At 37.9% G+C, this 17,301-nt stretch overlaps 1 protein-coding gene across 5 annotated transcripts in view; it reads left to right on the plus strand.

Annotated features, from left to right (window-relative positions):
• The window catches only part of cabin1 (calcineurin binding protein 1), a 139,639-nt gene that overhangs the window by 95,583 nt on the left and 26,755 nt on the right, over window positions 1-17,301 (plus strand). For all 5 annotated transcript variants that reach the window (XM_079637527.1, XM_079637528.1, XM_079637525.1 and 2 more), the window contains 3 exons: window positions 935-1,098; window positions 2,916-3,012; window positions 5,197-5,937. In XM_079637527.1, coding sequence (XP_079493653.1) covers window positions 935-1,098; window positions 2,916-3,012; window positions 5,197-5,937 — 1,002 coding nt within the window. The remainder of the gene's footprint in view (window positions 1-934; window positions 1,099-2,915; window positions 3,013-5,196; window positions 5,938-17,301) is intronic.

A 17,301-nucleotide genomic window follows, 5' to 3' on the forward strand; every position in this document is an offset into this window, starting at 1 on the left:
CCATTCGGTTTTATTCTAGTAGGTGTCGCCCACTTCTCGTGATTCAATCAACTCTCAATGATTAAAATCAAGCCCTGCCCAATGCTTTTCTTGTTAAATATCCTGATCATAGAAATAAAATGTTTCCCGTTGACTTTAATGCGGCACTGTGATGTAATGAACAGTAAGAGACGGTTCGATTGTCTTCAAACGGTTGATCTAAAAGAGAAAAAGAAGTTTTTTTATGCAAATGTCTGCTATAGCACGCTTGCAGTCATCCTGAGAATGCATCGTACTGCGCTTTCCATCGCTTCAGAATGCAGTGCCACGTGAAGTCGAGCTTGCATAACTAGAAGTGTCTGCGCACTTGCCTAGACTACAGTGTGTCCTCTTGGCGCCTTCTTTAGTTTGCCATCTCTGTTCATTGTCAATATCTTCATTTGCTGTGCTGTTCTCAGTCCAGCACGACTGGAGGGAAAGATGAACAGCTCGAGTTGAAGCAGAGGGTTAGAGAGCTGGATCGAGAGAGAGTGGGTTGAGACAGATTTCTCATCAGTGGGCAGATATTCTTCATGGCCGGAGACCAGCGCATCAAGAGCCAAGAGCAGATGGCCTTACGACAATACAAATCCTCAGCTTCTCTCCATTTTCTCTTTGTCTGCACCACGTCTCTTTAATTTTTCCCTTCTCTTTAAGTCAGCCACTCATTCTTTCCGCATGTTTACCTCTTGTGAATGTTAATGGACTTTCCCAGAGGTTTGTTTTGCACACTGAAAGTTGTTTTTGAGGCACTGGATTGTGTTTCTAAGTATGTATTTCCTGGAGTTTGCTGTATAGAGAAGCTCAGCAGTGGCCTTGTTAGCATCAGTTTTCCTGTGGCTCGCTTGTCGAACCGATCTGACAGCCAACACTGGGTCTGATACCTCAACTCCTCTTCTCTCCTTCTCTTCCGCAGGGCATCTGGCGTATTCCAGTAGATGAGATCGATCGTCCTGGTAGTTTTGCATCTCATATGAACAGATCCATCGTGCTGTTGCTGGATGTTCTGTCTCAACTGAAAGATCACCACACATTACTCAAAATCTCCCTCATGCTTCAGAGAACCCCCGACCAGGGAAAGTAAGATCACCAATTCTCAATTCATTGATTGTTTACCTTGTTTTGTTGTTTAATGAAATAATGCATACAGGTGAAACTCCAAAAATTAGAATATGGTGCAAAAGTTCATTCATTTCAGTAATTCAACTTAAAAGGTGAAACTAATATATTATATAGACTCATTACATGCAAAGTGAGATATTTCAAGCCTTTATTTGTTATAATTTTGATGATTATTATGGCTTACAGATTATGAAAACCCCAAATTCAAAATTACAATATTGTGAAAAGGTTTTCATAAGATGTAAGCCATAATCATCAAAATTATAACAAATAAAGGCTTGTAATATCTCACTTTGCATGTAATGAGTCTATATAATATATTAGTTTCACCTTTTGAATTACTGAAATAAATGAACTTTTGCATGATATTCAAATTTGTCGAGTTTCACTTGTATATATTACAGGAAATGGGGAAGTACTCTGTAAAAATGTTTTTACAAAAGTTGTAAATAAAACATTATTTTGTTATAGTATGTTGCATGAAAATACTATTTGTCTTTCTACTTTATAATGTCACGTGTGAAATTTAGTCGCAATTTCTGAGTGAAAAGTTTCAAGTAAATCCCACACCATTATTGTAGATTAACTTCTTAAAATGAAGTGTTGCCTAACGCGTGTTTAATTATCCTCATCTAAAGTTGCATATTCAAATAATAGTGTGAAATGTTAAGGAAAGAGTCTAATGTGTAAAATAGTCCTTGAAAATATATAGCATTTCATTAGGGGTGGGAATCTTTTTGGTACCTCACAATTCGATTCAATTCTCGATTTTGAATCAAATTTCGATTCAATATATGCGTTGGCTTGTAGTTTACTGTTTTTTTTCTTCCCATTTTAGTTTTTTATAAAACAAATGCCATTTAAGCTGACTACAATCATACAGTCTTCTGTATTAAAGCAAGGCAGCCCTGAGACTAATGGAAAAACTACTTGGTACATAAGTAAAACTAATTGATACAAAAATAACAACTTTTTCACTGGTAAATAAAATGAAAATAAACCAACAATAGAATAGAAAAAAATAATTATTGTATTTTTCTATTGTATTTTTTCTATACAATAGAAAAATTCACGTACAGTAGCCTAGTTTTATTTAACATGTCTTAAACAATACTACCGAATTTGAATAATCAAATGTAAAATGAAAACACTGTATAGTCTTGACTGTATGAATTAAATCTTAATTGATATATTAATTAAAAAATGTGATTCAGTCAAAAGCAGTGAGTGATTTTCTGTTTTCTATTAAATTATCAAAACAGACTGCCACAGTTTATTAGGCTGCTGTCCCTTTAAGAGTCTAATACACTGTTACACATCCGATTTGCTCCCAACTGTTTACGTTCACGTAGGACATAACAGACATAACCACACAGTGTGCATTTTGACATCATTGTGTTTGTATTTGACCATTCAATCGCAATAAGCTGAAAGAGAACTGGATTCGGGATCGCATGTATCTGTGCTCGAGCTTCGGCTGTGTCCTTTTTCACGGCTTATTGTGGTTTAATAACAATCTAACATTACAATAACTTGAAATTAAGAAATGTAACAATTTAGAATATCGATTTTTGAAATTTGTGAATCAATGCGAAACGGCAGAAGATAAAAAAATTCCTCACACACCTACATTTCATACCGCTAAGATTTCCCCAAAATCTGTCTCGTCATTTTTTTATCTTTTCGTTTTCCAATTTTTTGAATAATATGAAACATTGGATGAAGCATTTTCATTTAAAGAGATATCACATATGTTTATATATTGTGTGTTATAGGAAGTACTTGCGAGATGTGGACCGACAAGTTTTGGCCAAGCGAGCGTTTTGCTTCACTGTAAAGGTGCTGGAGGACAATCTGGATAAACTCACAGGGGTATGACAACTAATGTTCTCACTTGTTTTTGGTTTGTTTTTAGAAGTTTTAGTTTTTTTTGTGTGTGTTTTGTTCTATTATCAGAAATAGAAGCTGAACAGTGGCCTTGGTGTCATATGTTTCCTATGGAGACACTGCCATGTTTGGGAAATGAGACTCAAGCCAGCTCTGACAGCCAAGGATACGCTTATGTTTGTGCTAACACATTAGCTAATGCCATCCTGACTGCTCGAAGAACTGAGAGATAGCATCGCTTAACTTGGTGCCTGTGCTTCTTTCTGATTGCTAAGTTAGATTAATTGCAGAAAAACTTAAATATAAATGTTGCGTTTGTGAACTTATAGTGTCAGAACATATCATCACATGTATTGTTTTCTCTCAGCAGAATCATGATTAGCCATTTTCACAGTGATTGTATACACGTGACAACTATACTCCGATATACTTCAAGTGAAATCAAAGAACAAATGTGACGTAATTTCGAACAAAATCAGGCCAAACGAAGTTAATTAGGGAGCTCGAGACAGCTTCACAAAGCAAACTTTCCAGAAAAGTTCGCTCCCGCTGGTAAACACCTTTAAATTATAGAGCGTATGAATTGAGGTCACTTTCCCGCAGGAACACACTCCCTCAGCCAGCCCGAGTGGCAGACGAGCTGCTGACTGACTGGATTTAATAGAGGAAACTGCGAAAACTAGAGTAAATGAACGATTATCAGTTTAAACTGAAGGTTGGACTCGATATATAGTGTTCCTTATAACTTACCAAAGATCCAGTGATCCACGGATATTAACATGCAGCAGGATCGTGTTTCCTGACATTTATATGTGCCTGATTTCAACATCGGGGAAATACATAAAGCAAATTTACCTGTGAACACTTTATATAAATACAATATAGCAGGTCTAAATCTGGGTGATCACTTATATCTATGTTATATATATCATCATATCGTCCAGCACTAAAACTTGTATAGTTTTTGGTCAGTGTGTATTTAAAAATATCCAATTATGCAGAATATACGATGGTAAATATTTAATTGATGACTTGTCAATATAATATACAGGTGAAACTCGAAAAAATAGAATATGGTGCAAAAGTTCATTTATTTCAGTAATTCAACTTAAAAGGTGAAACTAATATATTATATAGACTCATTACATGCAAAGTGAGATATTTCAAGCCTTTATTTGTTATAATTGTGATGATTATGGCTTACAGCTTATGAAAACTTTTTCACATTATTCTAATTTTGAATTTGGGGTTCATCATAATCATCACAATTATAACAAATAAAGGCTTGAAATATCTCACTTTGCATGTAATGAGTCCATATAATATATTAGTTTCACCTTTTAAGTTGAATTACTGATATAAATTAACTTTTGCACGATATTAAATTTTTTCGAGTTTCACCTGTATAACAATAAAATATACAGGGTATGATATTACCCCTAAATCCAGCATATTGACACAAAATAACTGCAAATCCTTCTTTCTCTGCTTGGATCCAGTCGTTTCTATGAATCGCAGCGATCCATTTGCTTCTCTGTTCTGTAGCTTTCGGCAGTCGGTAAAAATATACCTCGGCTTTCTTGTCAAATGTGGTTGTACAGCCAATCTCAAAGCTCTTTCCCGGTTTAGATGTTTTTCGTGGTATTCACGCTGAAAACCAATGCTGCCGCTCAGTGTTTTTGCCACTCAATGTGTGTAACCGCAGTCACTCCGGCCGATGGTGACGTCACACGCATAATCTCTATTGGTCCGTGGCGATGATGTAATAGGTCATTCTTCTCCGGTTAAATTCTTCTGTTCAGTCTGTCGTGATCTTTATAGTAGAAATTGTAATTTCATGTTTAGCACTGTAAAGCTGCATGGGTATATCAGGGTCTCTAAAGGCCAATTCACACAATTCACAAAGAGGTTTTGTTGGATCAGTGTGTTACTCTGTTGCTGTGTCAGGGTTTGTTTTCACCTGACTGATCATGTTCAATCAGTGTCTGTTGGGTCAGTGTGAAAAATGTTTACATTTTTTCATAAAATTCTAACGGCCAACTTGTTTGTTGGCGCTTATCTGTGGGGTGTGAATTGGCCTTAAGGATGTGGCTTCTGTGCCGCCTTTATAGTGTGAAGATGTGTTTCAGTTTCTCTTTCATTCTCTCTCTCTCTCTCTCTCTCTCTCAGGTGAGCGATCCTCCTAAACCGTCTACCACCTCTATGGGTGAAATGACCACAGCGGATGTTTCCAACCGGCCCCCCGCTGCAGAAGACCCCAAATGCTCACACACTAGCCAGCCTAAAGCAGGACTCCCCGACACCCCTGCGCTCACGGCGAGCGAGACCGGACCTCCTGCCGTAACTCAACAACATTCAGCCACACTTCAGCTCTCTCTGGAGCCTTTGACTCAGGTCACAGCGGTCACACTTCACCCCAGAGAAGGTACTTCAGGACTTGGAGAGCCTATGGAGCTCGGCTTGGGATTATGGCCGGGTGCTTCAAAATTCAAAGACCCTCAAACGCCAATTGACACTGTCCCACAAGAGCAGGGGATGGTTAAATCCGTAGCGGAGGAGGTTGATAAGATCCCGGAGAGCAGTCGGGCGACGGAGCTGTCGCTGGAGGAGTTGAGCATTAGCTCTAAACAGCAACAGCTACAGCTACAGCTACAGAATCAGGTGAACGCAGCTAAAGCAACGCCAACTATGGCCACAACGCCAACGCCGAGCAACCCGTTACCCAGCAGCCCTGAGCCAACGCTACCACAGAGACCCAACAGAAAGAGAAAACTGCTGGATGACGTGGAGTCTGGCAAGACGCTGCTTCTGGATGCGTACAGGGTTTGGCAGCAAGGCCAGAAGGGCATGACCTACGACCTGCAGCGCATCGAGAAGATCATGTCCGAGACCTACATGCTGATTAAACAGGTGAGGAAAGGATGCGAGATGTGTTGTGTTGCGATGTCATGTCTCAGTTAAACATGACTTGGCTCTTTGAAAGCTTGTCGGAAAAGAAACTGGTGAAACGAGGTTAATGTTCAACCACTTTCAGGGGGAAATCCCATAACGTTTGTTCAACAAAACAGATGTTTGAGGGGAAGTCCGAGATATCGATCACACTATAGGACAAAAAGTTGTCTTTGGTTTAATCAGCAAAAAAATGTGTCTTAGCTTGGTGTCGGACTCTGTGTCAGTCCGTGTGAAGCAAGATAAACTCGATTTCTGAAGAACATGCATGTGGTGTTTGTTCATGCAGAATATGCCAACACAACAAGTCTATCACAGGTGGTTTCCAGTGCGTCGCTCTGCGGTTACTGAAGTGTTCTGGGTAATTTCTTTTGCTGTGTGTTTGCTAGGGTGTTCTGGTTGACTACTCCACGTCTAAGTCTATGTTATTCTGGGGCCGGATTCACGAAACATTCTTAAAATCACCAAAATGACACATTTAACATTTTTTTTCCATTTCTTCATGCCTTAAAATTGCCTGAATGTAACTAGACACCCTTTCCTCATTTAGTATACGCGGTTATATGAATATGCAACCACTCACTCACAAAACTACAAAGGACTACAAAACATGGCACAGAACAGGAAATAACAAAAGTCCACACAAGACAAGGAATCATTACAAAAGTAATTTAAAGTCCTCACATGTTGTCAATAATTGTATCCCTTAAAACTCATCTTTGATCACCAAAATTACATATTTAAACCTTTTTCTTAATGCCTCAAAATATCTTGAATGTAACTCGACACCCTTGCCTCATTTAGTATACACGGTTCTATGAATATGCAAATGAGCCCCGCCTCCACTCACTCACTCAGCTCAGAGATCCACTGGTTGACGATCACACGTTGATCTGATTGGTTACAAGGTAGTTTGTGACGTCAGAAACACCAGCGATTTCAAACCGTGTTTTTGAGACTGTCTTTGGTTCACTGCAGTTTTAAGCAGAAAATACTCAGCAATGCTGTCCACTTATGAACTTATACATGGTTTGCATATTAAAAACACCACATAGACATATAAACAACATTATACGCTGGATTTTCTCCACAGGGGGACTTTAATCTGTCCATTTAGCAAACCACGAACAAAAACACATTTAAACAACTTAAATGGCAATATAATTTTTGTCTATCAAATTGAAAAGCACATTGAAAGAGGCTGAATAGCAGTTTTTGGCACGGACAGAGTATTATTGATTTGTGACCTAGATATTATTATAATATCATATCGCCAGGTCTCTGTTGATTCCCACCTCCTAGTGTTATACTTTATTCTGGGGCCGGATTCACAAAACATTTTTAGTCAAAGAATACAAAAATTACAAAGCATCAATAAAGAGAACGACCTAACGGATGATTTAATCATTTGACAAAAAGTATTAAAAAAAAGTCATGAAAAAATTAAATTAAATGAGAATGGTTACTTTTAGCAATATAATATTTTAACTTTCTTTTTCAAGAATTTATCTTAAGAAATTTCCTAACTTATTTCTTAAGAAGATTTTTGTGAATCTGGCCCCTGGTCTCTAGATATGATTCGCATCCTCCATTGTAAATAAATGGTATGTTTTCCAAGTTTGATTGTAATGGCTAATGTTCTGTTTACTACCGGTAGTTCAAAATGAAATATTTCAGGTTAGGGATTTGAACAAACCTAAATGTGAACAATAGCAATATTAATGCTTGCGCTAGCAGAAAACGCTGATGAAAGTTAATTCCTTTAGTCACGAAGCACGCTGTGAAGTGGGATGTGCGGTAGAGCTATACTATGTTATATTATAGAGACATTAAGGCATCCCTGGGGGGAGAGAGAGCGAGTGCCAATTGAATACAAATGGAACTGTGGAAAATTACTGGTGTAGCTAATGATAGTGTAGCACACGAGCTCCATAACATTTGTCATCACAGTGCTGAGTCAAGTACGCTATTGTAGAAGAACTCAGAGTCAGTGAGGTCTTAAAGGACCGGCTTCTGGCTGTTTATTACTCACAGAGCCTCAAATGCCCTCGAGTTCATGGTGAATATATTACTAACACGTTTGTGCTATGGAATTTAAATGTTAACTAAAAGGAGAACTCCGGGCAATTTTTAAGTTAATCTTGATCGTTGCCTTTGTGAGTTCTGTCTATAGAAAAAAAACCGAACCGGATTGGTGCTTGCAACACGGAGCTGCTCCCGCTAATGCCCAGAGCTCACTCAGCTAAAACGGCAGTTATGGGGCATATTCATAAAGAGTGTTTTTGTGCCTCTTAACAGACACAAAATGCAGTTAAAATGTCTGTCCAACATGAACAGGGTCCTTACATGACAACAAGATGCGTTTAGCAACTTAGCCATTGTTTAAATTCACCTAAATAGTGTTTGAGACGGCTAGCTGTAGTCTCGCGCTGAAGTCCCGTGGGAACTCCCGTTGTAGCCGGGAAACGGTAAATCGTGCAGGTGGAGGAGCGTTGTGTGTGTGAAGAGTGTGAGGCTAGTTCTTCGTCTGTATACTCGGGTTCGAATAAATAATAAATAAGGACGACCATCAAACTCAAAAGCCTCTTCCATATGTTCAAAATCTTCTATATTCTCCATAGTTACGTTACGAACCATTTCTTCTTCATTTGTGAGCAACTCCGATCGTCACTCTTCACACACACGACGCTCCTCCACCTGCACACTTCTATTTACCGTTTCCCGGCTACAACGGGAGTTCCCACGGGACTTCAGCGCGAGACTACAGCTAGCCGTCTCAAACACTATTTAGGTGAATTTAAACAATGGCTAAGTTGCTAAACGCATCTTGTTGTCATGTAAGGACCCTGTTCATGTTGGACAGACATTTTAATTGGATTTTGTGTCCGTTAAGAGGCACAAAAACACTCTTTATGAATATGCCCCATAACTGCCGTTAGCGGAGTGAGCTCTGGGCATTAGCGGTAGCAGCTCCGTGTTGCAAGCACAAATCCGGTTCGTTTTTTATTTCTATAGACAGAACTCACAAAGGTATAACGATCAAGATTAACTTAAAAATTGCCCGGAGTTCTCCTTTAAATTAACTTTTATTTGAGACTTTTTGACCAGTAAGTAACCACCTAGTACCCACTCAGAAGACACTATAGCAACACACATGCCTTTTTCATGGGCCACCAGCATCATTCACATTTTCTTCATAATATGTAAAATCGAGTTCATAAGATATTGCGTTTTAAGCAGAGGAAGCCCGACAATTCACGCTATAAATGTGTCTGTTTTGGTAAAACAAAAACACAAGTGGTTATGTCTCATTGTGCTCTTATTCCCAATACCATCATCAAGTGCTGAGCTCTATATTTAATTATGTCAAGGTAAAAAACAAACTAGCAAAGTTGCCATTAAAGTATGTTATTAGTATGAGAGGTTAATGGCTCGAGCTGGCAGTTTACACACACACACACACACACACACACACACACACACACACACACACACACACACACACACACACACACACTCTTAGCACTCATCTAGTCCATTATCATCCTCTACCTCTCTAACAGTGTATCACCTCTCATTTCCCCTGCCGGTGTAATTGCATCTACTCTCTGAGTGAGTGTGTGTGTGTGTGTGTGTGTGTGTGTCTACCTCAGTCTAATTGTAGTGCTTGTCTCTGCATGTGTGTTTGTGTGTGTGTTCTGTGGTTGTTTGTTATGAAGCGCGGTCTAACTCTCTGATTGAGATGACAGTGGACGGGAGAGAGATTTTAATGTGTCTCCTGGACACCGACACGCTGTTCAAATTGGCCCATCTTTACCTCTGATCGAGGAGCGGTTGTACGTGAGAAATGTACCAATCCGCTTTATTTGGAGCCTATATATAATGCATTATTAAGATATTTTGATTTATTTTTTTCACGAACTGAGTGCAGTTTATTCTTGGATTTCTTCTCAGCAAAGGTTGTGTGTGGCGAAGTCTCTTGGAGGACTGCATAATTAAGCTGCCTACATTTTGTCAGTCTTCACATTGGGAGCGTTTTGGGCATTGATTTGATGGCCTGTGAAGAAGTGCCTCCTCCATAGACGGCACAACAGGTTATGGAATAAAGCAAGGGCTGTAAACCATTAATCGAATCCAAAATAAAAGTTTGTGTTTACATAATATATGTGTGTGTATTGTGTATAATTATTTTGTATATATAAATACACACACATGCATGTATATATTTAAGAATTTTTTATTTATTTATATATAAAATAGTTATATTTATATATAATATAAATCATATAAAAATATATATGCAGTATATAAATGCAAATATTTCTCAAATATATACATGCATGTGTGTATTTATATATGCAAAATAATTATACACAATACACACACATATATTATGTAAACACTAACTTTTATTTTGGATTCGATTAATCGTTTACAGCCCTAAAATCAGTTGTTCTCGTCAATAATGGTATCCACGGTTATTAACGCAACAAAACTGCAAACTGTGAACTCAGTCCAAATCAGCAGTTATTAAAATTAAAATAACTTTCTCACACTTTATTCAATCAATCATGTGGACAGATGTTTTTGGTGATATTTCAGTTATTGAGCTTTAGCGATTATTCAATTCTACCTCTAAAAAAACTTGAAATTACTTTACTTTCGGTGAACATTGTATCTTGATTTTATTTATGTATAAATATGGTGAAAATTTAATATAAAAATGCAAATAAAATAATTTGTTTTAAAATACATTAAAAATGCAATTCATATGATTTGAATACACCTATTCTATGATGGACATTTTTTATTTATTTATGAATTAAATGTCATTTTGATATTTTTCGTAAAACAATTTTAATGTCCTGCTATCATAGAGAAGAAAAAAAGCCTAATTTAAAAGAATGAAATTCTTGAAAATAACTTTTCAGTGATCAGTTCTTAACATTTGAATATTCTAAAGAATCTATTTCCACTATAAATAGAACATTTTGAGTGATTGACAAGTTCCATGGATGTTAAGGGTTCTCCATGGAGCCACTGATGCCAATACAAACCTTTATTTTAAAAGGTGTAGAGGAAAAACCCTACAGTAGGAATGCCGAATGCTGGCGATTAAACGCTGTGAATGATCCTTTATGACATTATGGTGTGTTAATACATTATACTCTTAAAAGTTAAGTGTGTCCAAAAACCTCATTTGACATCTAACCCACCAGAATGCCCTGCATACAGAAAATCATCAGAAACATTTCCACATTTCTGGTTCATTTGTCTTGAAACTCTGGATGTCAATTCACATCATGTTTCATAAAGGTTTTCCCATATACTAAATCCACATCATAAACATCCAGTTAAGCTCCAGGAAGTCCTGGATTAAGGCTTTTGCTGCGGCTAAAAACTCTGAGATTAACCATGAACCTCCAGTTCTACCACAGCTTTCTCTAGTAATCTTGAGGCATGTATTCAGATTCAATCATCATTTTGCATTCTATGCAATTGCTAAAGAAAGAATAAGGATGCATCCTGATTTGAATGCTTTCCGTACTGTGAGGTATTCATGCTAGATTTGGATTAGCGTGTCGCAAATCATAGGAAGTCAGGACCTGAAACTGCAGCCTGACCAACATGTTTCAAATTATTGATTTGATCTGTTCATCTGTGTAGATTAATTTACTCATTCAACCAACATTACTGAAATTCAGGCCCTGAAAACTATTATTACAAAAGATGCACGGGTGGAATTTTCCAAAATATGCATAATTTGTTCTTTTGGACTAATATTACCCACAACCTTTTGCACTGAAGAAGAAGAAGAATAGGAGGAGTTTGTGACTGTTCTCTTTTGACCTTTTCAGTTGTAGAAAACTTTTAAAGTGATGAATTAGCTAAAAGCTAACACTGGCAAGCCAGGTGCGGTCATATTAGCAAAATTTTGTTAGAATTTTGTCGGCTAAAAAGGTCCGTTCTTTTTGCCAATAGTGAAGTGATGTATGAAGCTCAGCTCACAGAAATCACACAGACCCAAGCAGCTTTCTGTTGGTCATTGAGGAAAATTTGCATAAAAATGTTGCGAAATCTGCGTGTGGAAATGTATTATATCCTATTGAAATGCTGGATTTCTCTTATGTGAACAGACCTTAAGGAGTCTGTGCTGATGGGCCGATAGAAGCTTGTTTCGCCACCGAATAAAAAATGAAAAAGGTAAATACAACTTTGTTTCTCGCATTTCTAACCTTTTTCTCTCACAATTGCGAGTTTATATCTCCCGATTGACCCTTCACAGGAGCTTGATTGACAGGTGATCTGACCAATCATACTTCGCCATCCGTCATTTTGTCGGACAAAGCGGTCAGGAGAGTTAGTAGATTAACATGGGAGGATTTGAGCTTGAGAAGCGGAGTGTACTGACGCCTTTCCGCGGTTAAAACAACATTCCTTCTGATGTTCATTCATTTTTATTTGATGCTATAAATGAACTAGAAGGAAGAGATGATCGGTTCACGAGCGGCTTTAACTGAGGCTCTACAGCGATCTGTCAGACACATTAAAGAGCCACAAAACGCTATTTATTGTTTAAATTTCTTTAAACAAATTACCAAATTTGAAAGGTGAGACTTTGTTTAATATCAAAAGTAATGGAAAAGTAACCTGGTCTGTGTCTGTCAGTGTCTCTCTGCTCCATGATGTGTTTTTCACTGCATGAGAACATGGTGTGGCGAGAGAGCGGCGTATCTTGTCGGACATAGCGACAGTAACTAAGGGGAGCGGGTCTTTGTGAACGGTCAATTCTGGCTTTTTTGTTTCTCATAATTGCGTGTTTATATCTCGCAATTCTGACTAACACGCAATCAGAAAACAATCTGAATTATTAGATATAATTATCTTTTAAATTGTTTTATTCTGTGATGGAAACAAGCTTGCTTCCATAGATTCCAATACCAGTTACTCACAGAAAAAAAACTTTTAAGTACATTTTTATTGCAGGCCAAACTGGCCTTTAACAAACAAAACAATCTTTAGCCATTTTAAGTTAGAGGAAACCACTGCATTTACATCCCAATCCAAACAAAGATGTTACACACATGTTGCATGAGCAGTTTTTTTTATTATTTTAAATGTATTTGTATTGTATAATTTCAAGATTTAAAGCAAAAAAAAAAAAAAATGGTTTGATTTTAGCTTTGTAAAATAATGCTACATAAAAAAATATCTGTGTAAATGTCTAGATAAATATTTCCACACACAAAAAAATTCTGGGGGAAATGATTTCAATGCAGTTTGTGTGCAACTCCGCGAGCAGAGATCGGCCAGAGTAAAACAAAAATGCTTCAGATTGATGACCGGTCAACCGGTAGTATGTAGTGATGCACTGACACTTCAGCAACCAAAAATATTCAGAAATTTCAGAAATCATTGACCGTTTAATTAGTACTTCTCCGATGATGCATTTTCCCCTGTGTCAGTGTGTATTACATGCACAGAACGTGGACGAGCATCAGGTAAACATGGTAAGCACAGTCTGGGTTGACATTATCAGTTTCCCGTTTTAAATCCATCCTCAATTTGATGAAGCAAGATCTAGTCTGTGCTGTTTTCAGTTGATACGTGAACAAAACCACTAAATTATGTCAGTTTATAACGAAATTCAAAAAAATAAATGTCCATCTTTAACCTGTGGTGACCTGTAGTCGGCATGTTAACAAAGCATTTCATTAATCGATTGTTAAATAAACGTGTGTTTCGGTAAAAAAAATGATATTGTCTTGCTATAAAAGTGTGAACACACTTTACTAACTAATGAACCTTTTCTAAAAAATTGCCTACATATAGACCTTACCTACATAGTGATTATGATGATGATGATTATAATTAATCATTGTAAAATGTGGGGAAAATAAAGAGTGAGTAACACTGGACACGTCAGGCTTCATCATCAGATGTTGTTTTTAACTGCTCAAACTCTGTAGGTCGTGTGTGCTGCTGCTGAGAATGTCGTCTTGTGCGTCTGAGTGGTTGTTGTGCAGTGTTTTTGAGTCACACTCCTGAAATCTCACACCACACCAACCGGAGAAACAAGTCCTAATAATCAACTCCCGTACACACACATGCATACCAGCCCTAAACCTGCACCAAAAACAACACAAATGACTCTACACACTGCTGGATCGAGTGTAGCACAACTTGAAGTGAGTTTTAGAAATGGCTAAAGGAGTAGATTAACGTTAGCATTAGCGAGTATGCTAACTGGGCATTTGCTGTCCAGGGTTCGAGTCACCTAAAAGTAATGCATTACAATTTTGCGTTACTCCCCCAAAAAAGGAACTAATAGCGTTACTTTTTATAAAAAGTAATGCGTTAGATTACTTTTGCGTAACTTTTTCTCACCTGGGCTGGGCTTGCTTTTTTGTTTTTTAATATAAAAAAAAGTAATTTTTGGGCAAATGTTAAGGCCCTTTCACACCAAAAGTGAAATGAATAAGCCTCAGGCTGAGGGAAATGCATATTTACTCCTGTACAGTAGAGGGCGCCGCTCAAACTAACCGTTCAGCTCTGCTGCTCTTCTGGATTAAAGAACAATAGGATACAAGAGAAGGAAGTTCAACTCTCTTATTTCTAAATCTAATCTAAAGTAATGGCTTATTAAAGTAAATAAATGTAGCCAAAAAAGTAAATTATTATTATGGTTGAATTAGATAATTGAAGTTCAGCAGCAAAGACATTGATTAATAATGTGAGATTAAATACATAAAGTATGTTCGTGTCATTTAATATAGTTTCTGATAAAATTCTGATATTGCATTTTACTGTTTTTATTCATTTTAAGGAATACTGAATGTTTTCGTGCAAGTGAGATGAGTAAATGCATGTTCACATTTAGTCTAGAACTACAATAACCATCATGTTTACACAGCGCACACACACACACACACACACACACACACACACACACACACACAACACATCACTTTATTTCTCTCAACATGGGGACAGGAGAGCTGTCAGTCAATAATTGTGAAAAAGTAACTAGTTTTACTTATTTGAAAAGTAACTTAGATATTTTGTTGTAAATTGAAAACATAATTTGTTACTTTACTAGTTACTTGAAAAAGTAATCTGATTACTTAACTCAAGTTATTTGTAATGAGTTACCCCAACACTGCCTACAATCACCCTGAGTTCTCTTCCTGAGCGTTCAGTCACAGAAATGCGATTATTTCTAATATCTTAAAGGTAGATTATGTAGTAATGGTTAGGATTAGTGAAGGTGTCTCTGTCTCTGTCTCTGTCTCTCTCCCACACACTGTTTAAAGAGAGCACCGTGCTCCAGCTATATGATATAAAACAGACACCAGGGATGCCCGATCTCAGCCGGCTCCTCCGGTTGCCATGACCACAAGCACTCCAGTGAGAGGTCTTTTTAGGTCATTTTGTTCTATAACCCATCAGCCTCTGTGTGTCAAGTTTTGGAGGATCCAAAAAATCAATGAGCGCTTCAGAACTTGCCTAATCAGCCTGTTTGCCATGGTTTAAAGGGATAGCTAACATAATTTACTCACCGTCATGTTTTTCCAAACTAGTTTGACTCGATGGAGCACACAATGCTAATTTTTATAGTATTTAGGGGAAAAAAGTACCCCTGTAGTCAATCATTTTATCCCTTAAAACTAATCTTTGATCACCAAAATTACATATTTTCTTTTTTTAGCCTTAGAATATCTTGAATGCATCTCAACACCCTTGCCTCATTTAGTATACGCAGTTCTATGAATATGCAAATGAGCCCCGCCTCCACTCACTCACTCAGCTCAGAGATCCACTGGTTGACGATCACACGTTGATCTGATTGGTTAAGTCGCAACACAACGGAAAATGTAGCCTGGCTCCGCCATCCTACGTACGTCCGCTCAATTTTCATTTTCCTTCAGAACTACGTCTGGGATTGCGGTGTATTCTTGGGTTTTCTCCGGGAAATTTTTTACCGGTCCAATCAGCGAACAGAGGGAGTGTCTGAGAACGATGACGTTGAGGTCGTGCGCTAGTTTGAGTCGTCATACGTCACAACCACACGTTAGCGAGTGGTTATGGCAGATCCAGAGTGGGACAGACAGTGTCCTCGGGACAAACTCCTGACATCCAAAAGCGAATGCCAGTGACTTGCCTAGTGACTTGCGTGGGCATTAGCATTAGCACATTAGCATAGGCCAGACCTTTTTAATTCATTCATTTGAGTGGTTGACTCCCAAAATTAAAATATTAAACGGAACGATAAAATAACTTTATTAACCGGTTAGTGGTCATTTCAAATAAGCGTTTCTGTTCAGTACAATTACATTTGATTTACTTTTTGTTTATGTTTCGTTCCTTGAACCGGTTCAGAGCCCTGATCTTGACTCCACTTTTCCATGAAAGTGACTCTGGGTTCGGAATGAGACAAAAGTACTCGCATTACAAGTCTTCTGAAGCATTCTGCTGGTTGGTTTTGTTTATACTACTCTGAACTCGAATATTTACTTTATTTGGTGCTTCATACGGACAGAACTTTGTTTTGACTTGTTCATTTTCAGGACACCATAATGCCATCTGCAAATTTTGGCATATCATAGCTGTGGTACAGATTATTTGTTCCTACTGCATCCTCTCGGGACCTCGGCCCGTGTTTGTGTGTACAGTGTACACTGGCTTTTATTCCATATTTGTAGATGGTCTGATTATGGTCCTTCATTAGCGTGGGTCTCTTCTGCCAGAAATCATAAACTGATTTCTGAGAGCTTTTCTGGCAGCTTACACACACACACACACACACACACACACACACACACACACACACACACACACACACACACACACACACACACACACACACACACACACACACACACACACACACACACACACACACACACACACACACGCTGCCCCTATCCCTAAACCTGCCCATCACAGGAAACATTCTGCATTTTTCCATTTCTAATAAAACAGTTTTTTATGTTTTTTAACCTATTTGAATTGAGGACTCATGAAATGTCCTCATAAACCACGTTTAAGTTGTAATACCAGTGTAATACACATGTCATTATACAGATTTGTGTCCTCATAAATCACATTAACACACACACACACACACACACACACTGGCTAGTGAGCGTTTGTTTTCTGGAGGATGGTCTGGGTTTGCTTCGTGTTTGCTCTCAAAATTCATTGAAATGTTATTTTACACTTTTTAGAGCGAGTCGAGCTCGTGCTTAAGGCACCAAGTGTTAGTATTTGCTGATAGTAGGGGTGTAACGGTACACTCTTGTCACGATTTGATAGTTTGATACA

Source organism: Phoxinus phoxinus, assembly GCF_949152265.1.
Source record: "Phoxinus phoxinus genome assembly, chromosome: 15".
Lineage (NCBI taxonomy): Eukaryota > Metazoa > Chordata > Actinopteri > Cypriniformes > Leuciscidae > Phoxinus > Phoxinus phoxinus.